The sequence below is a fragment of the Lineus longissimus genome, chromosome 2 (assembly GCF_910592395.1).
Source record: "Lineus longissimus chromosome 2, tnLinLong1.2, whole genome shotgun sequence".
Classification (NCBI taxonomy): Eukaryota; Metazoa; Nemertea; class Pilidiophora; order Heteronemertea; family Lineidae; genus Lineus; species Lineus longissimus.
This window is the reverse complement of record NC_088309.1, coordinates 7,113,452-7,133,909: the sequence shown is the minus strand read 5'-3', so window position 1 is coordinate 7,133,909 and position 20,458 is coordinate 7,113,452. Positions and strand designations below refer to the sequence as shown.

The following is a 20,458-nucleotide window of genomic DNA, read 5'->3' as shown; positions in this document are numbered from 1 at the left end:
AACGTAGAACTGCCACTAGCCATGAGATCCTTGATTAGCCCCTCGCCGCTGATGGAAACTGAAAATTCCACACCGAACACTGATTGAAGATGGTAATTTGAGCAATTGACAGAAGTGTTTGTCCATTACGCTTCATTACCTTTATGGCCCATGGGTACAAATGAGTGAATTGTCTCTTCTTTGTCTTGAAGGGGATAGGGTAGAATGGCAACAGCGTTGCATTTGTCAATAACAAACGAATAAGCGAGTAACTCAATATCCGATATTGACCTCAAGCGCGTACTTTTGCCAGAGCAGCTACATAGTTCACAATTCTTGCTCTTCCAGGGTGGAAACACGATTGTTGTTGCTTTTGGTGAAAACACGACCCTGTCTCCTGACTGCGAGCTCTATCTGATCTTCGCTGGGGCCAAGAGGCGACACATCACGCAGGGGAAGATTGTCAATCAGCAGACTCTACAAGCAACCATTCCAAGTATGTATAGCCTTAACATTTGACTCCTTCTTCATCGACAAAGCCAATCAACACATGCTGTTGAATCGCATCATTAAGTGGGGAGATGTGTAAACCCTCCTGTCATATTGGCTAAATCTTCACTTTTATATCAGTACAGGTCAACAGGTTTTTCCTCTGTGAAGATAAAAACAAGTTAAAGTTATGGGTTTATAGTCTGATATCAACTACGATAGGTAATCATCCAATTTTACACTTCAACCCCGGTCTGTCCTGAAACCTTTCAGTGGACCTCAGATGAGCTGCTCAACCAGCATGACAATGTTAGATTTCTGACACCTGGGTGAAGCGAAGCAAGTAAGACAAAGAGACCTGCCTACAGTCTCATGCCAACAGTGGAAATCGAACCAGGGATCTCTTGACTGCTAGTCTAGAGTCCCAGCCACGACACCACAGTGGCTCCAAAAAAGTTTCAAGCTATCAGCCTTCAGATTTTACACGAGTGAAGGTTTGGTGTTTTACTGTAATAAACACCCCAGTAAATCAATTCTTTCTTCTCCGCCATCTCAACAGAAGAACTCTGGTTGTAATCTGTTACTTCTTTTATAGAATCTTTCTGGCACAGTAAACACGCTGGTAATCCGAGTGATTTTCAGATTCCATCAGGGAAGTGGGGATCTCTGATGCAGCAATCAGATGAGCAGCTTTCAGTCGATACAATCAGACATCCTGTTTGATCCTGGAGGCTCAGACAGTGAAAACTGTCGTCGGCGCAAGCTGAATGTCACCTCGAGATTTCAATCACAGCTGTTGTCATTTTTTCATCTTGAGCATTGATTGGTGGAGCTTTACTGGCAAATATTTCACGGGGGGGGAGGGAATCATTTATATTAACTGATTAGCTACAATAATGACAAGAAATTATTTCATCGGTTTCAGAAATTGGATATGCAAAAGTAATCAGAAGCCTGAAGTAGGCTTAACCTTCAATTTTCGAGTACGATATATTTTGAAACCTTCCTAAAGCATTATGTCCACTGATTACAGTTTGTTGCTGCTGTGCAGTAGGCTATTAAATGGTATGATAAGTCATGTCATTCTGGGGAGATCACTGACATAGTGATTTAATAGAGCACCAGCCTCATTATCAGGAGGTTGTAGGTTCGAATCTCAGAAGGATAATCTCTGTTTCATCTTTGTGTCTTGAGCAAGGCACTTTTCTCTCCACCCAGGAGTGAATGGGTACTAACATGTAGCTGGCAGAGATTGCGAAAGAGAATGTCCATCCTGAGCGATAGCTGTACACTCCCTGAGCTTGAATCATGAATGTAGAGGCCAAGAGCTAGAGGGTAATAATGTAAAGCACATGGAGCGACTGAAACAAGTTGGATTTATCGCTGTATGAGCGTCTTATTTTCAGCGGGCATTCATGCGGTGCATCTGGAAATTGCTAAACAAGTCATGAACAACATTAAATGGAAAAGGCGAAGATTCTTGTAGTTCTGCCTGTCGCTAACACATGGACTAATTCCCATTTTAGACATGTCAGATTCTTTAACATTCTCACTGCAACAAGTTCATTTTCTTTGAATTTTCTCAAGAAAATCATGTTTCTTAGCTTGAGTTTGAGTAATTGTCGCTAAATCCTTTCGAGTATGATCGTCTGGTAATAATCTTCGCTCAGCTCTCAATTCAATATTTTTTTCAACTTCAATAGCAAGCTATGAAGTCTGCCATAAGCAACCACTCTTTGTTTCACGGAAGTTACCCGTGATCTACGTAAGGGATACTTTCAAAATATCTCATATTTATCGATGGTTGGTAGCCGGAGGAAGCATAATGAGATTACAGGTGTCGACAAAGGGATGGCTTGATGAGATGAGATGCAGCCATCCGAGCTTAAAAGGAGGAGAGGATGGATTGCATTTAGCGAAGACGTGCTACATATTGAGAGGGGATATGGTCATGAGGGAAACATGAAGAATATTGAACTATTTTGGGTTATTAATCACTACGCCAGACGTTAATCTGCCACTCTGGTGAGCCAGTCTGGGCCATTGTGTGATCTTGGTATCAAACTCTGGAAATACTGTCAAAGTCAATGCAACAAAAATCTTTTGGCTTCAATCTATTTTGAGGTTTTCTCTTTTGTTGTCATAAAATGATGGCACAAAATGATTGAAACTGACCACGCATGTTGTAATTGCTTATGTGGTGATTGCAGCCCTTTTTTGCTAGGGATTCATGTGATATATGATTGCTAGTAGCCAAGGTTGCTCTCCTCTGCACGATCACTCAGGCTATGTCCAATATGATTATTATCGGTAATACTAATTGTCACCTGCAGCAAAGGCTAACTGCCACGATCACATTCTATAATCAAATTCCCCATCCTGGGCTGAAACAACGTGGCCAGTTAATAGGTTTGACATGAAAGAATCCCCTGGTCATCTACATTATCGTATTTCATTTTGTTGTGGTTCCACACAAAGCTGCTAGGTCACATTTTGTTTGAGGTAAAATGATTTTTCCCTTGGGATAATTTGATGCTGATTAAGAACGGTCTCATGCTTTGTTAATGTGTTCTGATTTTGCTGAAAAGTGGCAAGCAAAGTGTTCTAAATTTTGTTTGGTTTAATGGTTGCACTGTACAACTATACCTGAAGTGTATGCTTTTCTGTATTCTGAAATTTGAGCAATTCTTTTGTGCATTCAAATTGCAAGTCTTACTCCAGGATAACTGTGGACGTATACATGTTGTCAGAATGTTTCACTGTTCTTTGACTGCTGCACCTTAAATGATTCAGTTTGCCCTAGCTTGCATTAATAACGTAACACATGGAAGAAAAGCAAGCCATCTGCCAAGGACATAAAACTCAGACTTTCCAACCCTTTTGGATATTTACTGGTAGCATTAGTTGGTGACTTGCCGAGATTGGTTCCAAGATTGATAGGGAGTTGCTGCTTGACAAGTCACTTTCAGCAGACCACAGAGAGACCAATGGTGTAATGGCTTGCTGGGCTCATTATCAGGAGGTCGTGTGTTTGACACTCGGAAAAATCACTACAGCCTTTGTGTCCTTCAACAAGACTCTCAATCCTAAATTTCTTGAGATGTATTACCCGAGGCTCCTTGTATCTGGTGTCTCTGCCAAGGTGAGCAGAACACCCCTCCTGGTGGAAGTACAAGTAGCTTGCAGTGGATTTTACCTCTGGCCAAAGACAGAGTCACAAGGCCAGCAAACCCAGTTGGCTCCTAATCTCATCTGTTCCAATCTCATTAATCTCAATAATCTGTTTCAGCAGCCAAAATGTGCCTCAGAAAAAGAATGACTTGTTCCTGTTCCTTGATGGGCGGAACCCCCAGAAGAAATAAAATAGATTTTCTTGTTCTAACTTCTCTTCCAATCTCATTACAGGTCATAATGCCGTCGAAAGTGTCCAACTCCTAGTTTGTATGTATCGCGACCATTTCGTGACGGTACTGGCAACATGCGAGTTTGATTACATTTACGGCAGCGTCCATCACATGGCAGAATTCCTTGTGGATACCGTAAATAGATCAGACGCTTTGGAAAATTTAGACAACATTAAATCGGATTATTTCAATTTATCCGAGGAATCTTTATCAAGTTTAGACGATCGGTTATCAAGTGCATTCACACATATCAGGATACCGGAAAATTGGAATTTGCTCGGGACGGACGGAAATCAAATAGGTAAGAAGATTACTGGCAGAAAATTTTTTTCGATTAATATACATGTAATAATAATAATGTCTTTTTTGTACAGATATTTTCTTCTGAGGTGAATAAAAAAAACGTGCAGTGTTATATAAGTTGCCTTCTCAGTCTGGAAGAGTTGAATGCCTACTCTACCCTTGCTTGTATTTGTGATATTCTAACAGAATTATGAACAAACCAGGATTAGCTTGTTTTCTCTGGAACAACATTCAAATTGTGAAAAACAGTACATGATCTCAGCAGGCTTGAATTAGCCCTATGCAAAGTGTATCTACTGTGAACATAATACATTAAGTCCTATTGTCCAAGCCCAGTGTTAGTGTCCATTAAATTATGTGCGCACATATGTTCACTCGGGGTTTATGATCAAAGTTGATATTTTGGCAATTATGCCAGTCGGAGTTATCTGTCCTGTTGTTCTGTACTTTGTCCAATGCACAGCAGGCCCTATGCATTGGAATCCTGTGCTTTGGATTGTCTGCAAAGGTTTATACTTCCTGTTTTAAGAATCAAACCCGGAGGTTCTTCGGAGGTGCTAGGCCTTTTCTTTCTGTGAATGCCACCAATACTACCTTGTAAGTATGCATTCCATTGCTTTTAATGAATCATAACCTTTCAGAATGCTTTTGTTGATATGATTGACTTAATACCAATTGAATTTCCATAATGGAGGTGCGAGCAGTGAGAGATGGACTTTTGTATTTCCCCCAAGTATGTAGGCCATTGTGAAGCATTAGTTTCCCTCCCCTTGTATTTGCAAACTTGACAAAGGTCTAGATACATAAATTCACAAGATTCTTACATGCATAACGATAGTGCCTGTGTACCTGAAATGTTATTCTTTCTCCAAGTTTATACAGGAAAGTTGGGGCACCAAGATGAAATAAAGTACCCTGAACTTCTTTGATTGGATCATGTGATATTGAACATTCTGGATTATTGTGGTCCTTTCTATAAAAAAAAAGTTAAAACTGTAAATATTGGAAGTTGGAAATCTCTTTCCCAATTACGCTACTTCTGGATTAGACATACAGAGATAAATTTGTAACAACCGCCTTTGACCAGCTTTGCACAACTTCAAGATGGCTTCTAAACCAAAAGAGAAAAGTAAGTCATTTTGAAAAAAGAAGCTGTGACAGTCAGACATAAAGGGCATGGTGTCTAAATGAAGGTTCACTACACCTCAAGGTGACCACAACTCCACAAAATTAGCTTTGGTTTGTTTGTTGACATTCAGTTCGACTCTTTAGATGTTTAGAATTGATTCAGAATCCTTAAAAAATGTCTTTATCAGTAATAATACATTGTATGTTTATTGTTAGTTTTGTAGAACTAGAACTCTTGTTTGGAGCCAATAAAGGATGTATGCTGAATAATTGTAGACCTGACCCAGCAAAGTGTCAATATGACCTCACCTAGCCTTGTTAGATTTAGTGGTGTGGTTCCTTTGGGACTGACTGAATTTTAGCAAACTGAGGTCATTCCCAGTTCAATCGAACTGTCAATTATATATGAACACGGCCCATTAGATTAGGACATTCGATTCATGTCTTTGGAGGTTTACTGATTTTATCACAATCTGAAGAATTCAGACTGGAATTGGTAGGTTTTTTTAGGTCATTGAGATTAAGAGACACCTAATCTTATAGATCTTATTCTATCGTGCCATCAAGAAAATTTTCGAGAGAGGTGCAGTGGAGATTTTCATTCAAATCTGTGAAGGTGACCTGACATTTTCCTTGATTTTCTGGCTCTGTCTTCTTGTTATGCCGTTTTCTCTTGCGAACATTCCCAACATTTTCATACTATCATGACTATACTGTACCATTTTATACAGCATCTTTGAGATATGGGCGACTGCCGCAGCTGCCGGCATCTGAGAGAAAAAACTCGGAAGGCAGAGGTTAACATCCAATATAATGTGATTGCCTTCTATATTTATTGCCTGCGATCAGTATGATTAGTTATTGGCTTAAAGTAGCATCAGATATGAGCACTTACGTTTTTTCACGATGATGACTTAAAAGAGATTTTTTGTGAGGATACTAACAAGATTAAAAACGCTGCTGGCTCAACATGCTAGTGGTAGTGACAATTCTGTCTCTGATAAGACATTTTTCACACGCATCCGTTGCACCAATGGTAATAGGCTTGCGTATTGATTCTCACTAACATGATTAAGGGAGCGAATGTATCGGGTGATTGTTGGTATCGAACGTGAAGTTGAGGACGAGGGATTTGTCTGCCGTGTTAAGGTAGCGACTGTGTCCTGTATTCCATCGTCAGACATTGAGCAGGTGTTAGGGTGATCGTCAGCGTGATGGAGTCTATTTCTGACTGGATTTTACAATGATTCTTTGTTACCTGACTTATAAATTGGTACTTATGAGTATTGTCTTCGATGGATCTTTTTGGGGACAGAATCTAGAGAATGCTTTTGGTATGCAGTTTTGAAGGGCAGACGAATAATTTTGCTTAACTCTGCATGGATATAGTTTCTCTTGTAAGTATAGTCAATACCTCTACCTTGTTGATGTATTTTGCTTTTGGTTTTTATTTTCAAAGCCACAATCCTTGGATTGAGATGCTGTTTTAAAGCAATACCCCATCCTGCTTCAGAGCACTCTCAAGCAGTTTGTGCATGCTTTGTGTATAAATTGACAGGGGCACTGGAACTCAGTGAAAAAAAGTATAAGAGACAACAGAAAAAAGATTGTAAATGGGCAAGTTGAACTCAGTCTTGTACATATCCTGAAAGGAAGTGTGTATCCATCAAACATATTTTGTCATGGCTCCTGAAAGTTTATTTTCCTAGACAAGTCCACTAGAGCCATACTCAGGAAGTGGTTATGTTCACTTGTATGTGTATCTGCATACTCTTCAAATGATTACGATTGCTTTAGGACACTAAAGTAGATTTATTTAGAAGTTGATATCTCGTGGAATGTTTGGACATACTTAAGTACCCTGGTCACTAAGTTCAATTCCTGGCCTTTATTAGGCTAAGGCCTGACCATAAACATTTCCAATAAAGTCAGTGCATATTGTGTGGGCATTGAATTTCCTGTGAATTGTCTCTCCATAAGGAAACGATCTGTGGTAGGAAGACACAGAGATTTTGATTCCATGCTACATGTATGAAGCATTGTTGCTGTCTCTATCAACCATTAACTTGAAAAGAAGCTACTTCATGGTGGATTCTTGCTTCAATGGATCTCTGCCATGTCTCCTTTGTCCATCCTTGCATGCAGGAAGGTGCTGACCAACTTAGAATAAAGAAGCTTAGACTCTGAGTTTGTAAAAACATTCTTCAGATGTTTCTCATTGCTAAAAAATGGTGTGGAAGTGTGATCAGCATCTCTGCCCACGTCTTCCATTTCTCATGTTGCAAAATCTTTGTTGTTGTCATCGAAGACCTGGCATAATCCTCTGGCAGGAACCATTAGCTTGGCGTAATGGCACCCACGTGATTGCGATGGTTCGTTTATTTGTGAAATGCCACCCTGCTAATGTGATGGTCATGTTCGCACCATGGCAAAAATTGTGCCATTATTGGTTGCAGTGCCTCTATGGAATCCTCACAGAGACAGAGACTAGTCACCATTTTGTGGTAGTGAAGAGAATCTGTCTTTGTCTTTAATTGTGAGGTGTTGCCAATGCTTAGTAAAGCGGGATATCCAAACATGAGACCCACGTCCTTGTTGTTGCTTTCGGCAAGGCCATTACCACAATGACGTGTTGATACGTTTCATTTGTTGACTAAGTCAAAGGCTGTGAATGACTTTATCCGCAACCCCTCGATGCTTCAGGTCTGCAGTAATCCATCGCGTGTATGACGTTGATGTTTAAGGCAGCTGGTGCTTTCTGCAAACTGACGAAAACCCTCAAGATATTGTTATGATGCAAGGTCCAAATTGGTCTGAGAGAATGGAGTGATTCCCTTCCACTCACCCCCCCTCCTTGCTGTGGCATGTGTTCTAAGGGATATCTTGATTGGCCCCCAAGCAAATGGATTGAAGGATGGTGTAATGCATCAAAACATTGAGTGATAGATGGTATCAGCAATTTCATCCAGGCTGGTATGGGCGTCATGGATTCAGAGACTTGGTCATTCCTTCAGCATCCTCTCTTCAGAACTGTTAACAATTCACTGACGACATTACCAAGTTCAATCATCTGTAATTTTGGAACACTTGCTCTGCTAAAACGTACCCCTCTGTAGCTATGACTATTGCCGAAACTTACTGCTCAAACGATCCTCGATATGCCCGAGAGGCACAGCTTCTCAGCTTCCTGCGTTCAGACACTTCACAGCACTCATTTAGTTGCGATTAGAAATTTGTAATTGCTTTGAAGACTCCTCGATTGGTGTCCTCCGGCCAGTAAATGGTTTATTGAGTTGAAGAGAATGCATTTGTGAAAATCTTGCCCGTAGTCTCGTTGTTCTTGAGTGAATTCTCACACGATATGAGGCAATTTATGTTATCAGTTGCCATCATTATTCAAAGAATAATGGTTGCCTTGAATGGCATGATTTGTCATTGTTTGTGTATTGAAATTGACATTGGGTGTGAAATGCGCAATTCATAGAAATGGTAGAGGTAGTTGTCTTTCTATCTCTCTGAGAAGCCAAGTGCTGGCCAAAAAAAGTCACATCAGCAATCAGGTATTATACAACCTTTGCATCTTAGTACCTCTCTCCTCAAAACAAAGATGGCGTATGGCCCTGATTCACTCACTCAGAAGATCCTGGGGTTGGACTTGGCTGTGGCAGGCTTTCAGGTCTATTGACCATGACAAAGATGGTGTTGATGGCACTGTTCCAACCTACTGGGTACCGTACCACTGACTTCAGCCCGGCTTAAATTTCAGTTCACCGATCTAAGACTATTTCTGAATAATCTAGTAAGACCCAAAAATGAGCATGTTGTGGTAAGCCTTTCAACAGGTTGAGTTGTTAACTCCATTTTGTTTGATGATCACGAGATGTCATGTTTAGCTACCTTTGAGTTGAGTCAATTTCATGGTAATTCTATAAAACAGTCTCAGATCAGTGAAACAAGAGTATTTTGCAGTGCAGATACCTCTGATGAGCAGAGCACGCATGCCCTTAATTGTCATCCTCGCAAGCAACTGTTAGAGGAGGTCATCTTGGCAATATTAGATTGTATGTGTGCTGCCAGCTTTAGATTCAGTCTCTCATAATTGGCATCGACATCTGACCTTCTCCTTGTTAATCAGCTGAGTGACGACTGTGCTAAATCCCCGGATTCTTGTTGGTGATTACTCAGTTTCAAGTTTCTCTTTGGGGCTTTCACTTGGTATTACAGCCTGTCCTTTGGGGTTATCATAAATGCTGTCTTATCAGGTTCAGGCAGACTGCAGAGGACTATCTGATTGAACTACTAATTAATAATGTTTGATATCTAGCTGCATTTGATTGAAAATTGATACACTGTGCATTTGAACTGGCACATCGGTTACACTCTGCTCAATTGTCACAACACATGCATATGTTCCATAATGTCAATATTTATCTTTCAGATTAACAGTGGACAGAAATCAGTGCACTGTCACTATGGATCATATCGCCTCGCATTGAAAATTACCTGATAATCTGGGTGGAAGACTGTAGATGACGCAAATCCCCTTTGTTGCGGGAAATCACTATGTAACCATATCCTCACATCTCCTCATACCAGCATCACATTTCTATTTTGCAGAGTCATCCCCAAGAGAAACGTTGCTCCACTTTGCAGCGCGGCTAGGACTGGAAAAAGTTGCGTCCTTTTTATTGGATAAACCCGGTAGTGATGCGGCTGCATCGTTACCGAACCATCATGGTGAACTACCTCAGGATATAGCGAGGGATCTTGGCTCGGATAGGCTGGCGGATTTATTATCGGAGTACGTAATAACAAGCATCTACTGCTGTCTATGGTTTCAAAGCCTTGGGTGTAAGAGTCTCATCATGACAGTTGCATAAAGGGGAGTTGTCATGGTTGAGAAAGAAATAAGAAATTAGCTAGGTACATGTATGCTGGTGATGGTTGGCATTATTACGTTTTAACTTTCTGAGAACATGACATTCCAACAAAGAAATTTGTAAAACCATGACAAATGTCTTAAGGTCGAGCCAAAATAATAGATTCTCATATATATTATCAGTGTATAGTTTCTCCTTTTGTGAGAAATTATCTACATAATAGCGGAAATAACTTGTTATTAAACGCCAACGTTACAGCGTGCAGCGACTGAGCTCCCTTGAGCTGCATCATCGTGATGCGATCAGATTACACTTCCATTGTTTCCATGGAAATTCTCCAAATTGGTATTGTGCTTCTTGTGTTATCAATATCATCTTCTGATGTGGGAGATTATTTGAACAAACTGCAGATTTCAAAAAATCTGACTTAAACTTGAAAATAGATCCTAAATAAGCTTTTTGATTTCGAATAGCCAAACTGAAATTTGCGACAAGCCACAATCAATTATGTAAATGAGCTGTGTGGGTGTTACTGTAGCTTGAGACAAGCTTTGATCTTGGCCACCGTTTTAAAACATGACTTCTATTTCAGTTCGCAACAAAGTTTTCATTTTAAGGAAACCTTAGACACAACATGACATGGTCTCAAAATATCCTTGTGTTTCCGTGAGCTCTGAGATACCAGGCAGGAAATATAATTTTCTAATGAACTTCCTCAAGATCTCCTTACAAACTTCTATGTAATTCAGACTTGGGGGATCATCTCAAAGCTATCAAATGCTCTTCAAAGAACTAAACCCTGTTACACTGGCCCCTTGAGTTCTACATTGAAAGTATATTTGTAGGAAAATTGTAGATTTAGCGAGTAATGTCAAAAATCCAAATTAAAAAAAGCCAAGGCACCTCCCTCCAGACCAATGGTTTCTAGTCTTTCTCCGCATCAAACAGTTGATATGGTCCCCTTTAAAATGCATGTCATATAGCAAACCTGATGGCAGTTGCTTCTAAGAAGACACAGTTTACTTTAAAATTCTTATCATCCATCATCCATAGTCAATTTTTTTCATGGGGCAAGTGTGATCTCATTATTGCAAACTTCCATCTTGTGCCTAATGATCTTGTGTATGATATACAGCAAGTCATTACTCTTATACAACACATATACATGTACAGCATGCCCTTTGGTCTGTCTTCATGATATATCTTCGTGAACTCAATTTGGTTCATCCGAACAAGAACTGACAAGATCATGGGACGGTATATGAAGAATGTGACCTGTTTAATTGTGCTGAGAAGTCATCAGTTTTGCAATAGTGGACTACAGCTACACCTGGTGATTTTTCATATATTTTTTTACCACAACTTTTTTTGATTATAACCTTGTTAATATTTTTAAGTGCTGAAGGAAGTCCTCTTGACACTCAAAAGTTTTTGGAATGTAGTTCTGATAATCTATAAATACACCCTATCTTGAGAACTTGAAATGTTAGTGTCTTTTGATTGTAGGTGTTTACTGTTTTCTTTTGCAGAAATGGTCATTCCAGTATGGTAAAATATCCCTCAATTATGGAACCTCCTGATTCTTGTTCAGTGACTAGAGAAGAAAATGGATTAACTACACTTTCTTTGGCTAACACAGATGATCTTAGTGATGTAGGTAAGTAGTACTATTGTATCGAGCAAAAGCAGGAGATATTGTAACAAGAACTGGGCCTGTCACTGATCCCTGTGGGACTTTATTAAAATGATGTCAAAGGAAAAGACACTTGACAAGAGTCTTAGAGGTGTTTTTCTTCCATCTAAAACAGCAGGAAGCTCTGGATTGAGTGAAGGCAGAAGCAGGAGATATGGCAAAGAGAAATGGGCCTGTCACTGATCCCTGTGGGACTCCGTGTTCAAATGACATACTGGAGAAGACACTGACAAGTAACTTAATAAATGTTCGAACTTAATAAAAGCAGAAAAGGAAAGTCTCTAGGATAGTGATTAGAGTGCTAGGCTCAGGAAATCATGGGTTCTAAATAGGAGGTCTTGGATTCTCAGAAGAATCACGATGTTCTTGAGCAAGACACTCAACTCTACTTGTCCTTCAAATGAGAATATAGAATCGTCTGTTCTAGTGCCTTTGCTGGGCCAAACAAAAGATCAGCGCCAAGTACACTGTAGCTTGAGATGGCCCCAAGCCCTGGCCCAAGTTGGAAGTGCCAGTCCAAAACTCAGTTGGTACCCAATGTTGTTGTGAGCATAAAAAGCATGAAGCTTACAAAACGATTGGAGAATGATTCCTCCTGGCCCAAGTGAACCCAGCAGATGAAGAATTGCTTGAACTTTACAGACATTATCAAGACCTTTGACTGCTCAGGGTAATCATCCAAGGCATTATGGATTTGTGATTATGGCATGCGTCATTTGGCTTAGCCGGAATCGGCAGTATGCTGCTGGAATTGATAGACACCACTGACTGGCCTCAGCAAATTGATTTCTATATCTTTTGATATTCATGTAAGCCACTTGGTATTGGTCGCAGTCACTTACACAAGTCAGACTCGTCCCATGGAATTGAGTATTTCAATGAGATGGTCAATGATGTGCATTCGCACACAAGACAGAGTTGGCCCATTGTGTAATGCTGAATAATGAATAAGTACAACAGATTCGAAGACTAACTTTATTCGCTTAAATCAGACCATTTATCAATGTCTTTGTCAATTTCAGGTGGTGATATTGATAGAATACGTCAGATTATTCACCCGACGACCCGTGGCATATCACCAGATCCGCCTTCCATTCAGCAAGAGACGCCAAGGAGTCGGTCGTCTTCTGGTAGGTCATACTAATGAATCTAGAAAAAAACTTCTTGTTTGTGAGGGACTAGATCTAAGGCATTTTGGTGGGTTATTATGTAGAGTGGAACTCCTGTTAATAGTGAACACCTCTCTGCTAAGGACGATGGATTTGGCCCAAAATTGGTCGTTTCCATTGAATTTGACCTCTGTCATCAGGACACTTCTCAAATAAGGCAACAACTGTCAGTCCCAAGGATGTTCTTTATTGAGAGGTTCTATTGTATTTATCTGTTTATCTACCAAAAAGGGTCCCATACATTTATATAGTACGTACTGTAGCCTAAAGACTGATTTACTCAATCTCATGTCGTAGAAAAATGGTTAAAACACTCTCAAAATTGTAGGGAACCCATTGCCTCAACGAAGGTCATCGCAATATGTATACGGAACATCTGAAAATGACCATGGGAGACTGAATGCCCACATCGACGCAATCATTTCATGGGGTGATGATCAGTTGGTAATTGCATCGGTGAGGTCTGCTTGATGGCCAATCAGAAACGCTTGGCTACATCTAGTGATATTAACGTTAACCGGATTGCGTGGGAGATGGATTGAAGTGCCCTTAAATTAGTTTGTCGCTTCTAATTCTCATGAATCCGTTTTGAAAAATTGGAGACAGAGCTCAAATTGAATTGTCTTGGTCAATGTATCTTCCCCATTTTAAATACTGAGGTATCTTTAGTCTCAGGGTGAGAGTGAACACTCTCCAAGTAAGGATAATATAACAGCTGTCATGCATAAAGGAGATTGTCCCTACACATGTTACACAAAATATATTGGATCTTTCTATTTGATGTCTAATGGTATTATATATGGCAAAGTAAATTCCCATGAGGAAATCAGTCGCATGAGTAGAGTGCCAGGCTCATGATCAGGAGGTCATGGATTGATATTTGGAAAGGTCACTGCTGCTTCGTCTTTGTATCCTTAAGAAAGACACTTAACCCTACTTGCTTCTCACCGCCTAAGTGTAAATTGGTGCCTGCAGGGTTGCCTGGGAAGTTAACGTGCAATCCAGAATCCTGGCCAGGGAGTGTGATACTTCTGGTTGCTTAATGCTACAGGGACCGGGATAAGCTCCAGTTCTGATAAGCCATGGCGGCAATTGCCTAGCAGACTTTTAAAGTCATTCCCCTGCAGCTGCTGAGAGCGTATGGTTATTGCCTTATTCGGTTGGTAATCCAGCAGTCTGATCGTGACTGGAACGATGGCTGTGGAGATGAATGCCTTGACATGGAAATGTGAACATAAAATCATCAAGGCATGCAATCCATAATCCGCAATGGCATGGAGCTGTCTGCTGGTGACATGAATGAGATCTCTCCCAGCTTCCGATATAGTGTATCACGTTATTTTGGATACTTTTGTTTTAGATTGTCTCAACCTGGTGTTGAGATAGCTGAGACGTGTGTATGATGCACAGTTTCAATCTGAGATCTTGGGTTGAGAAAAGGAGGTTAACTGAGAAATCTCAGATTCAGGTCTAGTTGTTCAAAGGAAGTTAGCCACTAACTTGACCTACTTTAACTTATAGTGGCATTTAGGTCTAATGGGCCTATATGAAGGAGATAAATCGCAAGTTGAATTAAATTCTTTTCATGTCTGTCTTTAATCAAAACTCTTGCTGCTGCTGAGGATTTTCTATCAAGCGCGATCGCGTTATCAATACGTTTTTCATCTCTCTTGATGCGAGTCACATTCTTTCATCCGCAGTTTCATCCCTGAAGCAGCATCTCTCTCCTCTGATTAAACTGGCTTATAAGAATTCAAGGCATCTCCTGTCCAAGCTGCAAATAGAATATTATGCTGTTCCATCCAAAACGTGATTTGTGATCAAATGACGCCCAGGTTGACTAAACCCGCCGTTTCTCATCACTTCTCATCCGTCGATTTTTATTGCTCCTCGAAACTGCTTTCGTTGGGTCAGAAATGTTTTATTACCAATTGATGGGGCTTACAGGCAAAAGGTGCGATCATCCTTCAAGTTTGTAAAACCCGACTGATTTCAACCGTGTCCATTTTGAAAATTGTACTGTGTAGATATTCTTTACAGATGTCTTAGCCAATTAAAAAGTGTCTCCCTTTAATACCTCATCTATAGTTCTGCGCATCTGAACGGTTGAACATCATCACAATTATAATGTCCACTAACTCTGTATTTCACGACCTGTACCATAATGGTTATCGCTCCGTCACTAAATCCCCTGCGCCTAATGAAGTATCAGTAACTAATAGGAACACTAAATCAATTAGAACTCGTGATAGGACATGTGCCCTCATGGATTAAGCCAATTGGAAACCATTCTAAACATATCGACGGTAATCGTTCTACAATGACTTCTCCATATGCATTGCGTAATGTGACAAGGTTATTTCAGTCAGCATGGTCATAGTCGCCAACATACGGTGGTAAAAAAAAAATCATAATGGTGCTGCAGTGCAGCTGGTGGAAGGATCAAAGACTTAAATCTTTTGATCATATCGGTTGGCATGTTTTTCGAAAAGCAGTCTCATTTGAAAAACATTCATGAAAAGCTTTCAAACCGTGGGCGGTTTTGTGCTATTTTGAGTTGGCTGCTTTCTGTTACATAGGTTATTAAAACCTTGTGGCACTTTTCCTTCCCAATTACTATAATAGGTCAAAGTTGAAAATGAATGAACAAAGAAAAGGAGGATTCAAGTTTTTTACTCCTCTGTGTTCTCTGTGCTCTGCCTTTGTATCTGATTGGAGGTGGGGTTCCTGCTTCCTACGTGTACGTCTGAAGGTTTGCAGGCAGCTTGATGATTTCCCTGTTGCAGCTGGGTTGTTAACATTGTTGATTGTGTGCTCCATGTTTCCAAGCACCAAATTGGATTAAGTGTGTCTCTCGAGGACATAAATCAGCAAAGATGACACAGCAGAGATTCAAACACCTGGCCTCATATGTGTTAGTCAAGTGATACATCTAAAAGTCATGCATAGTAGACTTGTTATTATGTTATCCAATTGTACTGTCTTCACATCCAATTCTTACAGATATCCCAAAAACCTGGAATCTTAGTCAATGAGCTTTAATGATTATGCTCCTTGCAATAGAATGGCAGATGTAATCAGTATCACCGTGTGTTTGATCTATGAATATTTCATGACCGTTGCTGCTTTTGCTGATAACTCTTTAATAGCAAGTGATGATCACTAAACTGAATATTGGGATTATCTCTGATGTGTGCATGGAGACCATCGCATATCCCGATGTGGGTCTTTAAGGTGATGGTGAGACAAAATTGCATTCTTGCCTTGCTGTTGAAGATCCAAATAAATTCTAGACGAGGAAGTGACACATTTTGTTTTATGTGTATCATAAGTACCAAACACCTCCTCTGGACTACACAGTTTTGGCTCGAGCAAATGCGTGATGGCGGCTAACTGAAATAATCCAAGAAAAATGCAATAAAATTTATTTGAATTGAAGAAATAATTTGATGATACAATACAAATAATTGAGCAAATACCAAGATTCCCTCATTCTTTCCTATACTAGAGTTGTTGATAGGTCTACTGTCAGAAATTGCCAAATCATTGATCTAACTTATAGATCATTTGGCCTGATTGTCTTTCAGTTGTCCACACGTAGGTGTTAATCGACCCCTGGGGGCCCTTTGTTGTTTGTTGTCAACTTGAAGACCTTCTTCATCGCATTCCGGCAAGGAACCATGGTTACCAGTGCGAAGTGACGAAATGGTTACCATGACACCTTTGGCCTGTACACTGGGAAAATTTCTGTCATAGTATCTATGATGGAGATTAATCGTCATGGAGTCTCCCATTGGCCAATCCTAAATTCTATACCAGAAACTTTTGCATGTGTATGTGCTCTATTTTGAAATGAGATCATCCTGAGGAAATCACGGGTTAATGGTCGAAAAAGTTTTGATATCATAACAATAACCACCTTGGTTGGTGCAAAATGTTGAAGCAGTCAAAATTATATCAGTGTACTGTGTTGCACACAGAATGTACTGTTGGATCTCAAAAACTTAAGAGGAACAAACTCCTTAGAATATCGGATCCGATCATAAGGTTGTCTTAATTTGTCTCCATGGCGATACTGTTGTCGCTGTTTGAAGTCTGAGCTCTGCACAGAGGGTGTTTTTCTTACTGTTCATTTCAACTTCAAAAGTCAAAAAGGTAAGATTTAAGAGCTCTAAATTGGGTATTTGAGATAATACTTTGATCCTCTACTGTAGCGTTTTCTTAGTTATCATTTACCGTTAGCTTTTGATGAAGGTGTATTTGGTATGAATGTTTCTGTTAGCTAGATTTTACCCCCAATGAAGTGGAGTGTTTAAACCCATGATCTCTTGGTTCTGAGATCCTGCTCTGTTCCCCTAGAGATATAGATACTTACCAAGCAATGCCATTGTTCTTGCTATCACCTGCCCTTTCTCCATGGTTTATGTCTTGTTTTCAATTAGCCTAATGAACTTGTCTCTTTATCTCATTAAGTAGATCACTCAAGTTAAAATGCCGCCCCATCAAGGGATTAATCAGCTAAAATGATTTAGTCTTGAATGCATTTCAGTGTACTTTTTCACTGATTTGTAGAAGATGATTCTTGGAACAAAGTTAGGGGATGTTGCTCATGATAAAAAAGCAGTCCATAATCTCATTCTTAGAGTATATTTACACCTTGACTCATCAAGCTATGCTTTCTCTTTACAGATGATACGCCCAGTGATGAGGCCGAGCGCATCTCAGATGAATCCGATGATGAAGACGATGAAGAAACATTCCAAAAGGACCAAGTGCGGTCCAACTATCATGTTGCGTACGCCAATCGCCCCAAACACCTGCGCCGTCAGTGTACAGACCCGGAATATCACCATCGAAGTGTTACACCGTCAATATCATTGACTTCACCTCAGTCGGGGAACACAGTGGTGCTAGGTAAGGAGGATGGGTGCAAATGGATTTAAACCGTGGGAAAAATGTTTTTGGAAACATTTGCCCTTTCGTACTGTACATACATGGCTAGATCAATCAATTGTAACATCAATTGACTATAAACAGAGTTTGTGTTAAATAGGATGATTATCTGGTCTGCTTTAGTTTCTAATTCAATTCAGATGTGGCAGCACCCATCTTCTGTAATCTTGATTGGAAATTAGATTTGTTTCTTACACTGGAGAAGCGGATCTCACGGTGGATGTAATTAAGTAACTTTGGTCACTGAAACACAAAATTGCTAAAACCTTATCGCTGAATGCTGCATGTAATATGATAAACAGCTACATGAAACATGAAAAAGGCAAAACGTGGTATGACCACGTATCTGACCCTGTTGACCCAGGTATCATTTATCTCCAGGCCAATTCCCTTATGATGCCAAAGTTCATCTTTCTTACAATCGCTCCACAGTCTCTCCTGCGAGCTGTTAAGTAATGAAAAAGGCATGTGACAATAACATGATGGTGTTTTTTCAGTCTCTACAGACTTTATTGGGTGTCTTGTTCAGTTTTCTGTTAGTCTTGACTTGTCTCATATCTGTCTGGGTTGCAGTCAGTCTTGTCTGGATTAGTGTAAAGAAGGTAGTAAAGTTTGTTTATTCTATAGTTTCACCGGCAATGAAAGGGCCATACTGATTTGGCTTATGAGACACTCTACACTTCCAAACTGCTATCTTTAATGCCAGGCGCCTGGCAGAAGGCACGAGGCAGTTCATACCCTGTATTTCACTAACTGGCAGCTAAAAAACTGGCCGCATCAGAATGAATTTTGCCATGGCCAGTACTCTAGTTTGTGGAGATTTCAATCAGCAAATTGTGAATTCTTCACAAACTAATTCACCTGGTTACAGGGTACTCAACTGAACTGAAAATAGAAATGATCGATTTCTTTCAAGATAAAATCGGGATTTCTTAGCCAGGTTTACTTCAGGAAAGATCAATGTCCTCATTTGTTTCGCAAGGAAAGATTGATCATTAGTCAAATTGATAAATCCTTCCCAATGGAACTTCTCATTTAGTATAGTGAAAGACCAATTGCCATCCTAGAGAGTGCTTGTATCTTTACAAAGTTTTTTGATGGTTGTTTCGGATTTTCACAGACTGTTAATACATGTAGGTAAGGTAAAGTGGTGCAATTATAGCCTTGCTACAATTGTACCCCACAGTGTTGAAAACAGCTGGCAGTACACATTTATGTAAACTCAGGCTATAACTGCTCTTGAGCTATGATTGAATCACGTAACCTTACAACAAAAATCACAGTTGCCTTCATTTTTGGCCCGGTCGAAATCTGAAGTTTACCTTCGTGTCAGAATTGTTATGAGGTAGGATGGTGCATTTGCTGCCCAGATTTTGTGAATACGTTCATTCAAATTCTTTAAGCGTATCATTTCGTCAACAAATTAGAATTCTCGAGAGGAAGTTCCGCAGTAATGCAGGTTTGAACATGATTCATTTATTTCTTCGTCTAACCTCAACTCAGTGTCACTGTTTATATTTCCAGAGGAGAGTATCCGACAACTGCATTCCATCAACGAAGGTATCAATAGATTCCGACAGCTTCATCAGGGTTCAGTTCAGGTAAGAACCAAACAAACAATTTTGATATAAGAAAAAAATCATATGGAATCTGCACTGGAGTTGGAGTGTGGCGCGGTACTAGCATGACTAGAGACAATTCCACTGTGTTTGCAACTCCCCTAGCCTGCTCAGCAAATGGTCCTCATAACCCCATCAGTACTAAATCATTCGATATGACCTTTTTTCTGTTCACTTCATTTGTGTATTCTGTAAGGATCCTATTTTCTAAGTAAAGTGATGTTTCATTTTAGATAAAGTGTCAGTGAACTCCCATTTGGGCCGTATCGTAATTCACTGCATGTTCTACATCTCCTGCAGGATGAAACTTGTTCGAAATCAATTCCCTGCAAATCTGTAAAAATGGAACATGAATATGCTTGTTGCAAGGAAGTGTGTGGGTATCCTATTATATTTGACTGAAACTGTCTTCTGATAGCCAGTGCTATTCTGAAAGTTACGGCATTTACATGTATCTTGAAGGCTTTCTGAAAATCTGGATACATTTCACGCTTTCTTTTAGTACTGGTGTGTTGGTTACGATAGTGTTTTTGTATCATTGTTGCCATGGTGACAAGGAAGGTTGATTTCAGTCGTAATAGGCATCCAGCTGATTGAAAATTCTGTTTCAGGAACAAGTTGCTGTAACTGATTTAATCTGGTGGTAATTTGTCGCCATTTTCGGAATGGCCTCAGCACTTTGCGAGGCATGTTTTTGTCACCAAGTTGGCTGGGTTGAAGGAAAATGTTTTAATTGGATTTTTGGGATGCCACAAATATTTGTCGATATTGGCAGATGATGAACGCTGGTTGGGTGATGTGAGATCAGCCTGGAATCGGGCTCACGGCTACCCTGCTGTCA

The 20,458-nt window shown here is 40.0% G+C and overlaps 1 protein-coding gene across 12 annotated transcripts in view; it reads left to right on the top strand.

Annotated features, from left to right (window-relative positions):
* Positions 1-20,458, top strand: part of LOC135482452 (A-kinase anchor protein 13-like) — a 77,874-nt gene that overhangs the window by 8,654 nt on the left and 48,762 nt on the right. For 10 of the 12 annotated variants that reach the window (XM_064762453.1, XM_064762447.1, XM_064762448.1 and 7 more), the window contains 7 exons: positions 328-475; positions 3,874-4,173; positions 9,921-10,104; positions 11,713-11,840; positions 12,899-13,006; positions 17,735-17,959; positions 19,523-19,599. In XM_064762453.1, the coding sequence (XP_064618523.1) occupies positions 328-475; positions 3,874-4,173; positions 9,921-10,104; positions 11,713-11,840; positions 12,899-13,006; positions 17,735-17,959; positions 19,523-19,599 (1,170 nt within the window). Of the gene's footprint in view, positions 1-327; positions 476-3,873; positions 4,174-4,643; positions 4,773-5,127; positions 5,305-9,920; positions 10,105-11,712; positions 11,841-12,898; positions 13,007-17,734; positions 17,960-19,522; positions 19,600-20,458 lie in introns of those variants that run through there. The other 2 variants (XM_064762456.1, XM_064762455.1) reach the window with 2 other exon arrangements.